The sequence below is a fragment of the Heloderma suspectum genome, chromosome 1, assembly GCF_057233095.1.
Source record: "Heloderma suspectum isolate Gila_16-S chromosome 1, 16-S_ref, whole genome shotgun sequence".
In the NCBI taxonomy this organism is placed as follows: Eukaryota; Metazoa; Chordata; class Lepidosauria; order Squamata; family Helodermatidae; genus Heloderma; species Heloderma suspectum.
Genome location: NC_139458.1, coordinates 22,276,928 through 22,296,532, shown reverse-complemented (window position 1 = coordinate 22,296,532; position 19,605 = coordinate 22,276,928). Strand labels below are relative to the sequence as shown.

The following is a 19,605-nucleotide window of genomic DNA, read 5'->3' as shown; positions in this document are numbered from 1 at the left end:
TAAGTGGGTGGTGGTGGTGGGGACACCTAAAATGATCCCAATGAGGCTCAGTGTGGCTCTCCCACACTGGAGGCGTTCAAGACGAGGCTGGACAGCCATCTGTGTTTAGCATAGTGTTTGCTATGATCAGTGTTGTCTCTTGGCAAAACTCATTTATTTATTTATTTATTTATTGCATTTATACCCCGCCTTTCTCCCTCTCGCAAGGAACTCAAGGCGGCTTACATTATCCTCCTCCTCACCGTTGTATCCTCACAACAACAACCCTGTGAGGTAGGTTGGGCTGAGAGTCTGTGACTGGCCCAAAGTCACCCAGTGAGCTTCCATGGCCAAGTGGGGACTAGAACCCGGATCTCCCGGCTCCCAGTCCGTCACTCTCACCACTACACTACACTGGCTCTCTATTAGCCTTTGTCCTGCTTCATTTTGTACACCAAGGCCATGCTTGCCTGTTATCCCGGTGATTTCTTGACTTCCTACTTTAGCATTCCAATCCCCTATGATCAAGAGGACATCTTTTTGGGGTGTTAGTTCTAGAAGGTGTTGTAGGTCTTCATAGAACTGATCAACCTCAGCTTCTTCGGCCTCAGTGGTTGGAGGATAGACTTGAATTACTGTGATGTTGAATGGTTTGCCTTGGATTCGTACTGAGATCGTTCTATCGTTTTCAAGATTGTACCCCAGTACTGCTTTTCCCACCCTTTTGTTGACTATGAGTGCTACTCCATTTCTTCTAAGGGATTCTTGCCCACAGTAGTAGATATGATGGTCACCTGAATTAAATTCGCCCATGCTTGTCCATTTTAGTTCACTGATTCCCAAGATGTCGATGTTCAATCTTGCCATCTCATGTTTGACCACCTCCAGCTTACCTTGGTTCATTGATCTGACATTCCAGGTTCCTAAACAATATTGTTCTTTACAGCATCAGATTTTCTTTTTACCACCAGACACATCCACAGCTGAGTGTCCTTTCGGCTTTGGCCCAGCTGCTTCACTCTTTCTGGCGCTACTTGGAAATACCCTCTGCTCTTCCCCAGTAGTATATTGGACACCTTCCGACCTGAGGGGCTCATCTTCCGGCGTCATCTCTTTTAGCCTTGTGATACGTTCCATGGGGTTTTCTTGGCAAGAATACTGGAGTGGGTTGCCATTTCCTTCTCCAGTGGACCACATTTTGTCAGAACTCTCTGCCATGACCTGTCCGTCTTGGGTGGCCCTGCACGGCATAGCTTATGGCTTCACTGCGTTACGCAAGCCCCTTCGCCACAACAAGGCAGTGATCCATGAAGGGGGAGCATGCTTAGGGGCCATAGAATGATAAGTGTCTGTTGGGGAGTGGAAGGGGTGGAATAGAGCATCCTTGAAAGGGGCAGGGGTGGCTGGAACCCTGAACAGGAGCATTCCACACTGCAACATTTTGCGGCAGGTTTCCACTTGTGAAAGCTAAGTGGGATACCCCATGATCCAAAGCAGTAGGCCAGTTGCTGGGGGGTGGGGGTGCCTTCACACCACTATTGAAGATGCTTGGAGTTATCTTTCTGGCCACTGTGGGAAACAGGATGATGAACCAGATGGCCCTTGGGTGGGTACGATCCAGCGAGGCTCCTCATATGTTCCCATGAGTTGGGGGGTGTTTTTGTTATTTATTACATTTACATCCCACCTTTTTTCCCTTTTGCAAGGAACCCAAGGTGGCTTACATGGTCCTCCTCTATCTTATTCCCACAACAACCCTGTGAAGTAGGTTTGGCTGAGAATCAGTGACTGGGCCAAAGTGTGGACTAGAACCTAGTCCAGCGTTCTTCTAACCACTACACCACACTGGCTCTTTGGCATACTGGTTAGCCTTGGAGATCTCCCTTAAATAAACAGTTTGCTTTGTTGCTGAAATATTTTGGAATGATTCTCACAGAGGAATGCGGAAACCGTGTCAAAATAGAACGGGGGGAAATGTGAACTTTTCATTCCAATGTAGCATTTTCCACCTGTATTCTAGAGGCACCATTCCAAATCATTCCTATAGACACTGTACAGGAAGATGCACTGTTGATGTGACTCACTCTCATGTTCCATTCTCATGTTCCAGTAATGCAAATACATGAACTTATTCAGAAGAGGCAGCTTTTGAAGGCATTCAGAAACATCACGGCTTTGGAAACAGAACTTCTGGCTGAAAGAGATGCCAAGAAATATGAAGACAACCCCAAAGAATACACTGTGAAGGTCAAGGATGTTAACTTGCTTTATGATTCCATTTCCAAGAAAATCCAAAGTATTGTGGAAGAAACACTGGATCTTTCCAGTGTGGATGCAGAGGCATTAACCTCTCTGGTTGCTTTAATTGAAGAGGAAGAAAAAACTCATGCCCGGGCTGCAAACCTCGCCCTCCCTTCTGAGTCTGCATCCCACCTGGGGTTAGCCAGAAATTGGAGAGAGCTTTGGAAAAAAACAGTCTCAGAAAGTGTGAAAGCCAAGGTGCTTAAGGTGCATATACCATTAAAGGAGGGCAACACATCTTGGCTCTCTATTCACTTAGGGTATCTCAAAAACGTGATAAGAAATTATTTGTTGACAATCAAGCACCGGGTACATCAATGCTATCCGCAGGGCTACGATGTGTGTAACACATACCTGAAGGCTTTCCATGTGGCCCTCTCCTTCCACTTACAAAGAATCCTGGAAGAATATAGCAGCCTGGAATTCCATGAATTCTATGCAGTACTACATTGGGTCACAAACGTATACCACAGGTGAGTTACCTATCCTCAGAACGCTATGTCTGTACCACAGTTCCACGGAATCACAGAAGCCAAAATAAGCCCAAACAAGAGACCATTGTGCCAATGTGTTGTAGAGCCTTCTTTGAGCAAGTTAGAAGCGTGACATTCTAAACAATCATTTCGATGTTTTGTAGGAAATCAAGGATTTCCCTTGATAAGAGGCATTCTCAAAATGTGTGGAACTACAAAACATGGTGCAGCTGTCTCTCTCTTTTTTTTTTTTTTGTGGTCTTTTTTTGGCTTTTACAGCTTTTTTTTTTTTAAATACCTTTTGTTGTTGAAATCACAGAAGCCCTCTAAGAAATGTTAGTCGTAGACATCTGTGGTGGGGATCTCTATGCACATTCATCTCTACGCACTGGGCTTCCAAATGATCTTACAAGACTTCCAGAATAAGGCCAAGCCTACAGGCATAGAGGCCTATGTGTACAGGGTTCCTATCCATACCAACATGTAGTTGTCAGAGGTAGGACAAGGAAGCCATGAAACCTTGGGCTGGGGCCAGCTGCACAGCCCCACTGCCCCTTGATCACATGATTGACATGTCAAGGGGGCTAGAGAAGCCACAGAACTTCCTAGGTTGAGCAGACCTAGGAAGCCGTCTCTCGCCAGGTCAGATTATTGGTTTGGCCAGCCCCGTATGGCTTACTCTGACTGGTAGCAGCTCTCCAGGGCTGGTCTTTCCAGTATCGGTGCTGGGGAGTGTATATGTTTTCCGGGATGTGTGTGTAGAGATGTGAGGAATTTCACGTGGGACCATCTGCATGCAAAGTATGTAGTAAGGTCCTTCAGGATAAATAGCCTCGTAGAGAATCAGGCCATTGGACCATCTAATCCATTATGGTCTGCTCTGCTGAGGAGCAGTTCTCCCAAGTATTCTGAGAGTGAGAGATCATAAAAAGCTTCTGCTGTAGCAGGCACCCAGAATGGATTCACAGCCCCACCGAAATCCGAGCCACCAGCACCCACTGACTGGGGATGATGAGAATTGTGGTCCAAAATATTGTGGCCCAAAATATCCAGAGGGCACCAAATTGGGGAAGGCTGATTTAAAAGGACTGCATCACTTCCAAAGAAAGAAAGAAAATTACTTATCATGAGCTAGCAGTGGGAAGTTTTGAGTACCATTTGGCTATCGTTGGTTTCCCATAAGAAATGAGGCCACTGAAAGCCTCCCAGGGTGCCAGGAGAATGCACCATTTTCATAAAGGGCAAAAGGGAAAGAAAAGCTCAGATAAGAACGCCATTGCCATGGGATTCTGCAGCAGAGTTCAGTAGCTCATTTCTTCCTTTCTTATTGAATTGTTCTGCTGATCTGTCATTAAGTACCACTTTCCAATTCAATTCCAACCAAGTCTTATCCTCCCTCCTGCCCGCCCCACTGCATAGAGACATTTTGCAAAGCACAGCATCTGTTAGGAAATATTTCCAGGCCAAATTAGAAGCATGTGGCGAAGCCTCACACTTCGATCCCGTTAATTATTAAGTCGTGATGTGGGCTGGGAAAACAATCACCCATCCCAATCGGGCGTCATCTTAATACAAATAGTAAATGAGCAGGGAAGGGAAGTTCTATCTTGGAGCCTAACTACATGTGATGTTAAATGTGTGATCACATCTAAAGCGTTGGCATGTTTTTTAAAAAAATTATTATCAAGACAGAAAACTTTCTAACGATAAAGAATATTAACATAATATTAACATGTCTGTATTTCATTAAAACAGCAGTGATGTGTGTGGGGCAGGGATTAGGAACAGGACTGCAGCATGCCTGGAGTTTCAGGGGTTAACATTTTCTCTGCAACAGACTCTTTGTGAAGGGACTAACCAAGAAGGAAGAAACAGGCAAAGGCTGTCAGGGTGGACACTGAGCCCATAGAATCCCAGAGTAGTTCTGATTCTGAGGAAGAGGAGCTGCTCCTGGGAGAGAAGCGCGCTCATCTTTCCCAGGGCCAACAGCTGATAGAGATTCCTCCCACCGGCATTCCTAGCTTAGATAGCAGTCCTGGGAGTGACAGAGCGCGGGAAGCAGACTTGCTGGACGCGCGACACCGACGCAGGGAGCGGTGCCAAATGGAGGGCACGGAAAGGAGGCATAGTGTCCGGTTGGCGCACAAACAACGGTTGCGCCCAGAGGATCCAAGGGAAAAGGGGAGGGACTCTCCCTAGCCCATAAGTTCATGGTCTGCCAGTGATTCCCTTTCAAACGGGGACCAACTGTTCCAACTTAGGGCATAGGTACTCTGCTGCTCATATCTAGTTGCTAACAGTAGAGTTGTTAAGTTGTAAAAGAGGAATAAAGCTTTGAAAAGAATCCCTTTGGCTGTGTCTGGACTTGGCTACTGGATTAGACTGAGAGAAGCCTCCAAGGAGCCCTTGACAGTGGCCAAACTACAGGCAAGCAGTCAGATATGTGATCTCAAGCTAAGGCAGGAGTGGTTGAGATAGCAGGCAGAGGTCAAAGTTAGGCAGTCAGATATGCTACACATCCCAGAAGCAGAGTAAAAAAAGAGTCCAAGGGTCACTAGCACAGAGCATCAATCGCAGAGCAAGATCCAGGAAGCAAGGTTACTAGCATGGAAGCTAGAAGGACAGCATTGTTTCTAGCACTGGCTAGGCAGCCACTGAAGGCTTTTAACACCTAAGCCTGTTGAGCCCCACCCAGAGCTCAGTTGCAGTACATTAGAGCTCTGTGGTCAAGCCCTGTTCATGAGGAGTCCCTTTCTCCTGAAGAGTCCTTCCTTGCAGTTGGGCACTTCTTACAGGAGCCCTGCTGATTAGCCTCTTAAGGCGATGACACTGTCTGGGACTGGGGGGTTGCTCAGCCTCTGTTTCTGAAGCAGAGCTCCCCATTTCCTGTGGGGATAGACCCGTGGTCCTCTCCACTGAGGGTTCAGGCTCCCCAAAGTCTTCTAAGATAGATGGTTCAACAATGGATGGAACCATTGGCTACCAGTCAGTGTAGACAATACTGAGCTAGATGGACCAATGATCTGATACTGTGTAAGGCCAATTCCGATGTTTCATTCTACACACCACTCTCCCAGCCCAGATAGATTAAAGCAGCCCTTGTGGCTGCTTTAAAAAAAACCAGGCATTTTAAGAGGGCTTACACATTTAACCGAACGTGTAGTTTGGCCCTCAGGTTAAAATTCTCAAGCCTAATTCTCACAAACAGCAGACCAGTGGCAAAATCTTGGCCGGCCCTACCATTAGATGCAGGGGGCTGGGGAGCAACAGAAAGGTGGCAAAAGATAAAAGTCTGTAGGCCAAGCAGCCTGCCCTCCATGCCCAGAGTGAGGCTGCTGCCCTCAGGAAGAATGCTGTCCCATGGCCAGTGTGGAAATAAGGTTCATCTGCAAGTCTGGCCAGCTTCTGTATGTGGAATGGGGGACGCCATCTTGTCCTTTGCCTCTGGTAGCAAACTGTCTTGATCCAGTGCTGGGTGAAACTGTTGCTGGAACAGGATGGACTGAACTGTAGCATCTAGTAGGTCACTTCCAATTCGTTATGTAAGGAAGGGTCCACCTGTTCAGCAGAAACAGGTGGTGGAATGGATGGTACCATTTTGGACTAGATCTGTCAAAGAACATGATTTTAGTTATCTTGATTTATTTCAGTGAAGATTTCTTAGGACACCCGGATCTTAAGCCAGAAATAAAAACTGAAGACCTGCCCGACTTGTTAACTCCAGAAGCTTTGGATAAACTGAAAAATGACTACATCAGTTCTGTCAAGGTAATACTTCCATTCCCCCCACATTCCATCTTGTATAAATCAAAGGAGAGGACAGAGAACTTTGCGCTACCAACTGCATCCTAACTGTATACAGCAAATTGTGGCTGTAATTTGCACAAATTTCAGCCACAATTTGTGCAAATGTCTATTTCTGCAATTTTTTTAAAAATACAGAAAACCCACAGCTTGGCTCACAAATGTAAGCTGAGCTGGGGACACTGTGGAACTCCGACGAGCCCCCAAAAGGCTGGATTTCCTGGTGATGGACATCTCTATGTACCAATCATGCTTCCGTTACCGTCACATACCTAACTGGGTGTCATCTTCCAACCGGTGTTTTGGGGGACCCTAAACAGCATGGGGCCAGGAAATCTGAAAGATCACCTCCTCCCAAATGAACCTGTCCATAGTTTAAGATCTTCTTCTTCATTAACTAGATGCTGCATTAAATGTGTAGCATCTCAGTCATCCTACCACACAGCCACTCCTCCTCCTAAATTCATCCCCCTTGCAGGGACTAAAAACACAAAAAATAACTCCAGTGGCACCAGTGGAAGTTTTTTCCTTTTACATAGCCTCCACATATGTGTGTGTATGTCTGTATGTGTATGGGTGTGTGTGTGTGGGGGGGAGGAATTAGAGGTGAAAAGCAGCTGGGTGGATAGGTAGAACCCCCTCCCCATCTCACCTGTGGTGGTCCTGATCTGGATTGGGCCTCCATGCATTTACACAAGACTAAACCAATATTAGGATCACTGAGATGCTATCCATTTAACATAGCATGTAGTTTAGCCCTCAGTGTTCCACCACCAAGTGAGGCTAGGTAGGTGGGAATGTGGTACAGGGCCTTCTCATTGGCAGCACCCCGCCTGTGGAACTCTCTTCCAAAAAAATTAGGCTGCTCCCTTCTTTTTCAGGTTTTAGATGGGCTTAAAAAAAAAAAAGTTCCATGTTGGTTTTTAGTATTTTAAATGTATTAGTTCCACGCTCTGTTTTTAAGATCTTCTCCTGCTCTTACTTACTTACAAGGAGTACTTTATTGGGTAACTTACAGCACACAGGCGTACCCAATGGTTGGATCAGATAGCTTCTGTGAACCATGACCCACTGGGTACAATGGGTCTTATACTGTACAGGTAAGCAATAAGCAGCGTTTCAGCAGCACGCACCCCTAGCGTTCATTCCCAGCATAGGCTAGAAGTGTTTGGTTCTCAAGCACAGCCACCTGTAGCTTTAAGGTAAACAAACTCTGCTTCTCAGGCACATCAGTGATAAGACATTCTCCTCATTAGTAAGGAATGCACTGAGAAAGCTGTTATCGGCCTTTTGACTCACCTGCACATGCTCAGAGGCTTACTAGCATGGGAATTGCACCAATAATGGACTTAAGCAAGCATTATGGATCTCTAGGCCCCCTAACACTATAAATGACCTGGCTATGCTCCTGGGGCCAATACAGAGAGGCCAAAATACGAGCCTCCTTTTCTCCCCCTCCAAAGTGCCCGTCTAGTAAAAATCATCAAAGATGGAGGACAGGGAGATGGAGATCAGTTTCAGCCGGGCAGGGTATAGGAATCTCAGAAGCCTCTGAGTTTGGAGGCTTCCAAGCAGGGAGGCCACAATTGATAGGATTGCACTCCAAATCTTGCTCTGAAACCAGATCAAAATGGCACTGCTGTAACACCCAACAGCTGTAAAATTTTCTGGTTTCGTTGCCTTCTGGGTGCTTGTTCCCAAGATGTGGCCACTGGGCTTATCCTGTGCCCCCTGCGGTCTTAAAATGGTTACATCTAAAACCACTTTGCCAAATTTAGAAACTAGAAGGTGTAAACATGTAGAACACGGACAATCTGTTTGCACTTGTGTTCTTTATGAAACAGAACTATTTGTACATCAAGCTGATCAGGCTTAAATCAGAACTGTTGATTCATAAGAGAACTTGCTTGTAACCGCATCTGTGCATTCCCACTGAGAATTGCACTCCTTAACATAACTCAGCGGGATGATGGTTTTTGAAACTCAATTGATTTCTGTGGGACCACTCATGGTGAGGCACTCTTCACTGTCGGGGACAGGCTTCTGAATCTGTCCCTCTGCTTGAGAGGCTGCTAATGAGAGGAACAGGTGGGAAGCACGGTTTACTTCCATATTTAGGATCAGATTTTGTTTACATTCACACTGATATTGACCTCAAATAACACCTCTTCCTTCCATTCAGTGATTTCATTGGACCAAATTCGGCACAGTTTGCAGTTCTGTCAAACAGTCTGGGCATTTTCACACAGAGGATCTTGTTTAAATCGTTTTTTTAAAGCAAAGGTAAAACCTACATTGGTCATAAAGATCATCTGCATTATAAATGCCTGTGCCTCTCCCATCCCGCCTTTTTCTGGTATATAAATGCTACAGGGATGTCTGAGAAATTCACAACAGAATCAAATGCCTATGGATTTCTATGGATCTGACCCATGGATTCCACAGTGGACCGTCTTTTCCCAAGTCACACAGATTCCATGGACTTCCATTGACCAGTTGTTTACTTTCTGGAGTTTTACGCCAATTTGATCATAGCAAAATGCGTACTTAAAAAAAAAAAATGGCTGAAAATGTGCATTTCCCCCATAGGCTAAAGCATGGAAATGTGCGTTTTCGAGGTTTCGTGAATTTTGGAGGGGGATTTGCACATTTTCACAGGTGCAAATGTTAGCAAATGCAAATTTGTGCAAAGTTGGGGAATTGAAAAAAATTCAATTCCACCAATGAGTGGATGATGGAATGAAAGACACCTAACAAGCCACAAAACGCAGACAGAGGGAATTAATTTGTACATCCCTAAAATGCTATAAGAGAAGCCTCACATGGAAATGTCCTATTATCGAGGATTTTGCTTTACTTTGCCCTATATGAACTGATAGAATCATTTACTTATATGAAAAAGCAGGATGCAATTGCTACCACTGCTGATGTGGGAGATAATACATGCAGACATTAGTGCTCTACTGTGGCAATTTACACACACGCGCACATACACACACACACACACACACACTGTTTCAAATTTTTTGGACTGCTAAATTTAGCCCTGTTTAGGTGTTTGGTATCAACGGGTAACAAATATGTGAATGGGTTTCTGAGAATGCACCTGACTAGCCCCACGCCCTAGACCAGGGATGTGGAACCTCTGGCCCACAGAGGCTCCCCCTCCGGCGCACAGAGCCTCTTTGGAATCCTCCTGGAGGAATTTACTGGGAGGAATCCCTGCTGTTATCTCTGATCTCAGATCAGAGATAACATGGCGATTCCCCTGCGCACTGCTCCCCCGCCAAAAAGGCAATTTGGATGGCTTTAAAAGGGGTTTAGACAAATTCCTGAAGGAGAAAGCTATCAGTGGCTACTAGTCCTAATGGCTCTATGCCACCTCCAGCATCAGAGGCAGTATGCCTATGTACACCAGTTGCTGGGGAACATGGGCGGAATGGTGGTGCTACTTTCATGTCCTGCTTGTGGGTTTCCAACGTTTCCTGTTTGTGGGCAGCTGGTTGGCCCCTGTGTGAACAGAACATTGGACTGGATGAATCTTTGGTCTGATCCAGCAGGGCTCTTCTGATGTTCTTCTGTTGCTGTTGTTGTTGTTGATTACATTTCTATACCGACCCATAGCCGAAGCTCTCTGGGCCGTTTACAAAAGTGGTTTATGTTCTCTCTGTTCGGATGCAGGCGCCAGCCAAGTGGGGATGAGGGCACCAGCTGAGTCAGTTAAGAAGCTGGGACTTCTAGGCCTCATGATAAATACATGTGAACTGAGAGCATTGTGTAGGAAACCCCACAGCTGTACAATGCAGGGAGGATCTGCAGCAGCGGGGCACTCTACCCTTACTGATATTCTCAGTTAGGAGCCTTGACTGGCTTCGAAGGGAGGGGAGGGGCTGTAGCTCATTGTGACAGAGCAGGTGTTTGGCATGCAGAAGGTCCCAGGTTCGATCCCCAGCATCTCCAGATAGGGCTAGGAAAGAGTCCTGCCTGAAACCCTGGAGAGCTGCTGCTGCCAGTCAGTGTCGACAATGCTGGGCTAGATGGACTGATGGTTTGACTCAGTATAAGGCAGCTTCCTATGTTCCTATGAATTTCAGGGTTCTTTTGAACACAGGTGTGAAAAACGCTGTGCATTGTGGTGCAACAAGGAGATGGAACCAGGAATTGGTATGCATGTGTATGAAAATTAGAACTGTGCGCTGCTTTGGGCCAAATCCTGAATACCAAAGTGGATCAGGGTGATTCGGGCTGAAGTGGTCTGGTTCCAGAGCAGGTTGGGAGTGTCCTGAAATGGCCCAAAGTGGGTTGGACCACTCTTAAACGCTTTGGGCTGCTTTGACCCAATCCAGACTGCTGCCCGTCCAGCCACACAAGCCCCCTGCTCCTTACCTAGACTTGTGGGGAGTGCCCGCAGATTACACTGTCTTGGAGGGAAGCAACTTTCTTTCTTCAGGTAAGTAAATGGTGCATAGATTGTAGCTGTAAAGGAACCATCTACACAATATATTACAGGAATAAATGGGCCATTTACACCTCTAATATGGTCCAGGTGGCCCCTTTATGGCTGCAATCTACGCACCATTTGCTTACTGGAAGAAGAGTCACCATTTTAAAAGAAAATGGTGAATCCCTCCACGACGGTGACAGCTACGTGCACTTCCCATGGGTCCAGGTAAAGAGGAGCAGGGCGCTCGCACGGCTGGCCAGGGGTGGGGGTGGGGCTCATATGGCTGGGCTGGTGGGCTCTTCAGTTGCCCGTATTGTGCTTCCAGAGAGGGTTGGGAGCCCCTGCACAGTGCTAACGCAACTGTGTATGAATATGATAATGCTGAGCTACATTCCTTTATATTGCTATTTAGCGGAAAACCAAGAGCTGCTTGGAGAATATTCTGGAGCTGGAGACCAAGGAGAAATGGGATTCAGCAGAACAGCCAGAAGCACCACAAAGCCAATACCACTCATCCCTGTCCTTTGATATTAAAACGGTATTTGCTTAGATTGTGCATAGTAGCTGCATTTTCTTTGATTCCAAGGAAACTGAAATATTACCTTCTGGTATGTAGGTGTCGCCTACTGTGCTAATTTATGTTAGTCACGTACTCTGAAAATGTATTAGCAGAATGGAGTTTATTACAACTTTTTAACACTGCCACCGCTTGCTTCCTAGCTACAAATTAATCCTGCTGTCAATTGTGTCACAGACATAATAGGCAGCTGATTTTTTAGAGTTCTTTTAGAAATGAAGGGGGAAGGGGGTGGGGAGGAGGGGGGAAAGAACAGGTTTATTTGAAAAGGCACTTAGTGGAAAAAAGGCACTTGCTTCCAGGCCTATGGCAGCCTCAAAAAGAGAGAAAGAGAGAGAGGGAATGAGGGAGGGAGGGAGACATTGAGACATTGAGAGAGAAAGACAGAGAAAAGGTGTGTGTGTGTGTGTGGGGGGGGCTACAGCCAGAACGACAACCACCAGCATTTAAACAGTAAGAAAGAAACAAAAGTCCCTGCCAGCTTTAAGGACTGCAAAATAATGAAGCCGGGAGGACTTCATTTTCACAGTTTTCAATGGGCTGAGTCATTTCAATTTGTAAAAAAAAGGATCCTGGGAGAAAAGAAAATTTAAGGTGGGGATTTGGTGCATTTGTTTTGTTCCTCTTTCATAGGATTATAACACGTTTTCAATAACCAAGAAGGCAGTTAGCACAGGGATGAGGAATGTGTGTGTGTGTGTGTGTGTGTGTGTGTCCCAATGTTCTTGGACTGCAACTCCCATCATCTGTCACTATTGTCCATGCTTGCTAAAGCTGATGGGAGTTGTAGTCCACTAGCATCTGGTGGTCTACAGTGGTCCCCACCCCTGGATTAGCAGATTTGGGGGAGATTTTACAGGGTGATAGAGCAATCGCCTTCATGCCCTGGCTGCCTGTGAGGCTTCCTATCTGTTTGGCCACCGTGGGAGACAAGATACTGGACTACATGGTCCTCACCCAGTAGGGCTCTTCCTATAGTCTTAGCAAGACGGTGGGGCTGTTCACACAACATGTTAACCCACACAGTTGAGTGTGGGTTGTTTTGAACCATGGGTTTTTTGTTGAACTGTGGGTTCTTGTGCTGTCTGAACACATCCAGGGTGACTTGTTAACCAAGCAGTTAACCACCGTGAACAACCCAACAACAAACCATGGATTCTCAAGGTGGCTTGGTGAGAAAAATAAGCCACACTGCATGGTTGACAAGCCACCCTGGCTGCGTTCAGACAACACGATAACCCATGGTTTAACAAACAACCCACGGTTCAAAACAACCCACACTCAGCCACTGAGTGTGGCTTAGCATGTTGTTTCAGCTGTCTTGACTTCTGGGGCCAACTGAATTTATGCAACTAGCAAAATGAGGAAGATGCACATAGAAAAAGAGAGAAGCACATTAGTCCAAAATGGAAAAGTGAAGTGACTATTCATTCTTAGCAGTATTAAAGCAGTTGTTAAAGAATTTACTTTAGGGTAATATCCAATCAAGAGGGACTGCGGTGGCTTAGTGGTTAAGACGCTGAACTGCAGACTGGAAGGTCAGCAGTTCGAGACCCGAGTGCTGCGTGACGGAGTGAGCTCCTGTCTTCAGTCCCAGCTTCTGCCAACCTAGCAGTTGGAAAGCAAGAAATTGCAAATAGATAAATAGGTACTGCCTCGGCGGGAAAGGTAACAGCATTCCGTGCACCTCGGTGTTCAGTCATGCCAGCCACATGACCACGGAAGCGTCTTCGGACAGCACTGGCTCTTCGGCTTAGAAACGGGGATGAGCACCGCACCCTAGAGTCGGACACGACTGGTTGGGGACACCTTTACCTTTTTAATATCCAATCTAATACTAATATACATAAGGAACCTTGAAAAATTATATAGTGATATCCATAATCCTGAGAACCGACACAAAATCTAATCTCATTCTGAACTGAATGGGGCGTGGGCCAGATTCTAAGGGTGGTATGTAATGTTAGTCCTACATGGAGTAGACCCATTGAAATGAATGGGACCTAAGTTGGTCATGACTAACTAAAGTCCCATTCATTTCAATGGGTCTACTCTGTGTAGGACTAACATTGGGTATTTTGTATCTACCTTTTGTTGTTTGAATAAAATAGACAATGATTAGGTTCTTATGTTGGCAAAGTCTGCACTAGCTAGGAATTATAAGAACATAAGAGGAGCCCCATTCAATAAGGTCACAGGTCTATCTCCCCCTGCATCCTGTTTCCCATAATTCAGTGGTCCCCAATGCAGCGCCCGTGAGTGCCATGGCATCTGTGGGGACATCCGATGGCGCCCACAAAGCTCTTGACACCCTGCCCCCTTCAAACATGTATCTTTAATAAAAACCTTGACAAATGTTAGATTGCCAGATTCACTTTCCTGTTCCTGCACCTGCTGCAGATCAAGCAGAGAAGGAATGAGTAGCTTTCTGGCTCAGTCCAGTCTTCCTCTGTCCAAACAGACCTTTCCCCTTTGTTCCCTCTCCCAGCCTCTAGCTTCAATATTTCTCTCCCCACCTCTTTACCTTGCTGTTTCTCCCCCTCCCAGCCTCTCGCCTTGCTCTTTCTCTCCCTTCGACCCCTTTTCTTTGCTATTTCCCTCCCTCCCAGCCTCTAGCTTCAATATTTCTCTCCCCACCTCTTTACCTTGATGTTTCTCCCCCCTCCCAGCCTCTAGCCTTGCTCTTTCTCTCCCCTTGGCTCCTTTGCCTTGCTATTCCCCCCTCCCTCCCAGCCTCTAGCATTGCTATTTCACACACACACACACACACACGCACACACACCTCTAGCTCACTTTTGACTAGCCAGGCCCACACAGTGACCATTATGCAACTAGCCACATCCACTGTGGGGGCCATTTTGTGGGGGCGCAGCAGTTTATCAAATTCCCACATGTGCCCATGGGTCCAAAAAGGTTGGAGACCCCTGCCATGGTAGCTCATGCAATGCTTCTGGGAAGCCCACCGTCCATTCACACAACAGTCCTTTCCTATTATCTGTTCCCAGCAATTGTTCTTTAGTGGCAAACTCCCTCTAAACCTGGAGATTCCAGTTAGCTGTTATGGCTAATAGCCCCTGATAGATCTACCCTCTATGAATTTGCCTACATGCCCCATTCACACACATCCATCCACACGCTCCCCACTTTCACCCACACTCAAACACACACACTTGAAGATGCCCCCTCTGACAAATTACAGTGCAGGGACAATTATGTGTGTGTGTGGGGGGGGAGTTCACAGAAGAGGAGAGAGTTAATCCACTCCGCATAACTTCAGCCCCCTCGCAAATCATGCCCTCCCAGAAATTAGCCTTGAAAAAAGCCTCCCATTAGAGCCAATTGCCACACTGGAGATAATTTTCATGGGGGTTCACAACAGGCTGGAAGGGGAGCGTTAACCGTTCCTTCCCCAGCTGTGTCCTCCACCCACACACCCACCCACACACACACACACACACACAATTGCCCTCCTATGCTGAAATCAGGCTTGGTAAAAGCCTTCCACTGACTCCAATGAGAGGGTTTCTTATTGCTGAAAGGAAGCACCTTTGTCGGGGGTGGGGGGCAGGACTGAGTAAGGGGATTGTGGGCTGGTCAGGGAGTCCCCATGAGTTGCATCAGGCCTGCAGGCTGCCCGTTCCTTACCCCTGCCATAAATGAATTGCACATTATGGGATTCAGTCCTTTCATTTCTCTGTCCTCAGTCTATTGCCCATCAGCTCAATTGGGTGACCCTGACTCCTAATGTTACGAGAGGGGGAGAAAAACACTTCTCTCTCAGTCTTCACTTTCTCCACACATGCCTTTATCGTGCCCTCTCTTGATCATTTCCCCCTCCCTCAATTAAGAATCTCCACACACTTTAGCCTTTCCTCCTGGGGAAAGAGTGCCAGCCCCTCGATTGTAGCAAGGAGGCTTCTCCTTACATGCAGAGGCAAGTAGTAGATCTTCTCTCATGCAGCACGTTGCCACTTGCCTCGCGAAGCAAGCCTCAGCTTGTTCCCAGAGAGAGGATTGTTGGGCTGCCCCCTGCACTTGTGCCAGCCAGAGCTATAGTAACACACCGTTGTTTCTGCTCTTGTAATATTCCATGTCCCCTTTGTCTAGATCATTGGAGAACATAAGAAGGCATCTGGCAGCATTTGCAAACAGCTAGAGATGGATGTTTTTGAAACCAGCTTAAAAGAAGTGAATGAATTCATACCACGGTAAATTCTGTTTCTTTCCAAATATTGGTATCTAATCCCAGAATTAAAAATGCTTCAGATGTATACTTGTGATTGAAAGGCATCAACTACCCTGAGGACGTAGAGCTGGCCTGGCGTCAAGGGTAGGCATGGTTGGGCACCTGCCAAGGGCCCACACCCCAGCTGGGGCCCACAGACAAGAGCCCCCTGGACTTGCTCCGCCTCCTCACCATTGCGACCTGCTTGTTCCCCTGCCTCTTGCTCTGGGCCAGACAACGGTGGTGGTGAGGAGGAGGAGCATGAGATGCCACAGCCTCCTTGCTCATTGGCTCTCTGCCTGGCAAGCAAGCAAGTGGCAGCAATGATGAGAAAGAGGATGGGGAATAATCACAGCTGGTGACAGTGGTGGTGAGAAGGTAGACTCACTGAGGGAGGGGGCCCATTAAGGGTGTCTTGCCCAAGGGCCCTCCAAAACCTAGGGGCAGGGGCTGTAGCTCCAGTGCTGAAACGTAGGCTTCATATGCAGAACGTTCCAGATTCTGTCCCTGGCATCTCCAATCACATGGATCTTGGGTAAGAGGGCTGGAAGAGTCCTCTGTTTGGGACCATGGCAGTCACCGGGGCTGTTCAGACAACACGCTATCCCACACTCAGTGGCTGAGTGTGGGTTGTTGTTGAACCGTGGGTTGTTTGTTGAACCGTGGGTTAACGTGTTGTCTGAATGTCTGCAGGATGGCTTGTTAAACATGCAGCATGGCTTGTTAGCCACCCTGAACAACCCAACAACAAACCAGGGTTGTCAAGTTGGCTTTTTCGAGAAAAATAAGCCATGCTGCATGGTTAACAAGCCACCCTGCAGACGTTCAGACAACATGCTAACCCACCGTTCAACAAACAACCCACAGTTCAACAACAACTCACACTCAACCACTGAGCGTGGGTTAGCGTGTTGTCTGAACAGCCCATTGTCAGTCCCATGTTTCTATCAGATCCTATGAGAATAGACAATATTTGGAGGAGATGGACCAGTTGCCTGACTCAAATGTTAAGCAGGTTTATGTGACATCTGGGGGGAAAGTTAACACATTTACTTTATTATAAAGACCACTGCAAAGAGTCGTGGAGGTAAATGTCAGGATACAAGCTTATAGTGGGTCCTAATTCTGTAGCCTGAGAGGCAGGGATTCAGCCTGACACTAGTGATGGGGGGGTGGGGATTTCATTCACTTCACATGTTATTATGAGTTTACCTAATCTAACACTTTTGAACCATTAATTCGAACCTTAATAGGCCAGAATAAGCCATAGGGCAAAGAGTGGGGGCTGGTGGCTCTGGAGTCAGTGGGGCGGTGCATCTGCTCTGGGCTTCCATCAGAACCAGTCAGAACCCTAAAGGAGCTATCCAAGGCGCTGAGCCCTATCCCCAAAATAGGTTCGGCACCTTGGTGAGCTCCTTTAGAGGAGCTCCTTTAGAGGAGTGGTTCTGATGGAAGCCCAGAGTGGATGGACTGCCCACGGACACCAGAGCCATCCCCCCCCCCCCACTGGTGACAGGGTCTGACCTCTCTAAAAAATCACAGGCGATGGAAACCTAGTTCAGTGACAGAGCACATGCTTGGCACACAGAAGGTCACAGGTTCAGTCCCACACACACACCCAGACTCTCACTCTCGCTCAGATGCCTGCGCAGCAGTTAGCCAGGGGGGCGGGGGGGGGAGCCGCTTGTTGGAGCTGGTGGGAGTTTTCTGTTCAGACTTAATTGCTGGGTGGCAGCAGGCTGATCTACATGGAGACTGCAGCACGTGGGGAGGGGAGAAATAACCCTTCCCTCCCCACAGCTGCAATATCCACGAAGATCCGTGGCAGGGAGATGGGGGGGGGCAAAGCATGTGGTGAGGGAAATTTTTAACCCTTCCCTCTCCAGCTATGCCTTTCCCCCCCAAAATTGCCCCCTGACACCAGTGGAAGCGCTGGAGGCTGATAGCTCTGATTTCAAGTGGGGCTGTAAAGACACTCTGGGTTTCAGTCCAAACCAGTCAGAACTCTCAAGGAGCTATGCAATGTGCCAAACCCATTTTGAGGATCGGGTTCAGCACCTTGGAGAGCTCCTTCAAAGTTTCGGCTGGTTCTGACTGAAACCCAGAGCGTGTGCACAGCCCCACTGAAATGGGAGCCGCCAGCCTCCACTGAATGGAAGCTTTTAAAAAACAGCCCCAATTGCTGTATGGGTGGGTGGGGTGAGGGAAAGAGGACAGGAGCTGCGGTGCGGAGGGAGACTTAGGCTGGATGGGGATGCCCCATGGACCATGTCTGGCCTGTGGGTCCATGATTTCTCACCCCTACTCTATAAAATCCTAGGGTGCTTTTATGGCCCATTCATGCAATGCCATTGTCCATTGAGAGCCAGTGTGGAGTAGTGGTTAGAGTGTTGGACTGGGAATGGGGAGATCCAGGTTCAAGTCCCCACTCTACCATGAGGCTCACTGGGTGAATTTGGGCCAGTCACCGACTCTCAGCCTAACCTACCTCACAGGGTTGTTGTGAAGATAAAATGGAGAGGAGGAGGAGGGTCGTATACACTCCCTTGGTTTTCTTGGAAGAAGAGGCAGGATATAAATGTAACAAACACGTGGTCATCCTGTATTTTCTCTGTGGTTCATCCATCTTTTCCCAGACCACAGATTTCTGTCTTTTTAAAAGGATGGGGTTTAGTTATGGGCAGTGATTTATCAGGCAGGTGAACTTATTGTAGCACAACACACATTAACTATAATGCTTAAAAACAATGAAAAAAAGCCCACACTTTCTTTTCACCACCATTACTGGACACAGGAGTTTTGCGGTTTTCCTCCTCCTTCTCAATCCCTTTTCCTTTTGTGTCATGTCTTTTAGATTATAAACCTAAGGGCAGGGACTGTCTCATTATTAATCTTTTTAAGCCACTCGGAGAGCCTTTTTTTGCCTGAAGAGTGGGTTAAAATTCAATCAATCAATCAATCAATCAATCAATTTCCTATAATGGCAGTGTCCAGAAAGGGTATTTTCCCCATCCTTTAAAAAAAGTCATTAGAGTGTTGTAGCACTATTACATTCTTTCATCTCTGTGGTATTTCACTATTTTAATATTTTTTTAAAAATATATAACTGGGGAAGCGTTTCAGCGCTAATTAAAAGTCCAGTTAAAAATACATAAATGGGATGATAAAGTGGCACCCACCACAAAGTTTACAGTGAATGCGTGAAGGCTGCCCAGTTGACCTGGAGCCTTCTGAGTCTGATTGTATGGAAGGCGTAACATGTATGGGCTATGCCAGTGAGGTGAAACAATAACTGGTTTTATTATTGGCTCTTTCCTCGCTCAGTCCTCAATATAGAATCCATCTTAGAACCACATCCAAAAGCACAGACTGGAGCATGCTCAGTTCCAACTTTGCTAAAGAAACAAACTTGTCTTTGGCCACTAGATGGCAACAACGTAAACATATCTTACAGGAAGTCAACTGTAGTTTCGCTTGCAGCTTACAGTGGAAGTGCAAGGACTGAGTAGCACTAGGACTGAGTAGCAGTAGGAGCCACCCATCTGGTAGCAGTCCTAGCCTTGGAGCCAAACTAGCTGTGAAAGTAAAAACAGCTCTTGCTATCGCATCAGTTTAAAAACCAATTAATAGCAGGTGCAAGGGTGGTCCCTGATGTTCACTGAGACTGCACCATTTAGGGAAGGTGAACCCTTTCCTTCCACGCAGCAGGCCTGGTGAAAATCATTCCCCTCCGCTCCATGCCTGTTATTAGCTTCTGGAGGGAGGTGTCATGTCCCTTCATCCTCTCCCTCCACAATCAACA

General features: G+C 46.9%; 1 protein-coding gene across 1 annotated transcript in view; it reads left to right on the top strand.

Moving 5' to 3' along the window:
• Positions 1-19,605, top strand: part of EXOC3L4 (exocyst complex component 3 like 4) — a 94,049-nt gene that overhangs the window by 17,340 nt on the left and 57,104 nt on the right. Inside the window, exons 4-7 of the mRNA XM_084826658.1 lie at positions 2,090-2,753; positions 6,404-6,521; positions 11,414-11,539; positions 15,686-15,786. Coding sequence (XP_084682784.1) covers positions 2,090-2,753; positions 6,404-6,521; positions 11,414-11,539; positions 15,686-15,786 — 1,009 coding nt within the window. The remainder of the gene's footprint in view (positions 1-2,089; positions 2,754-6,403; positions 6,522-11,413; positions 11,540-15,685; positions 15,787-19,605) is intronic.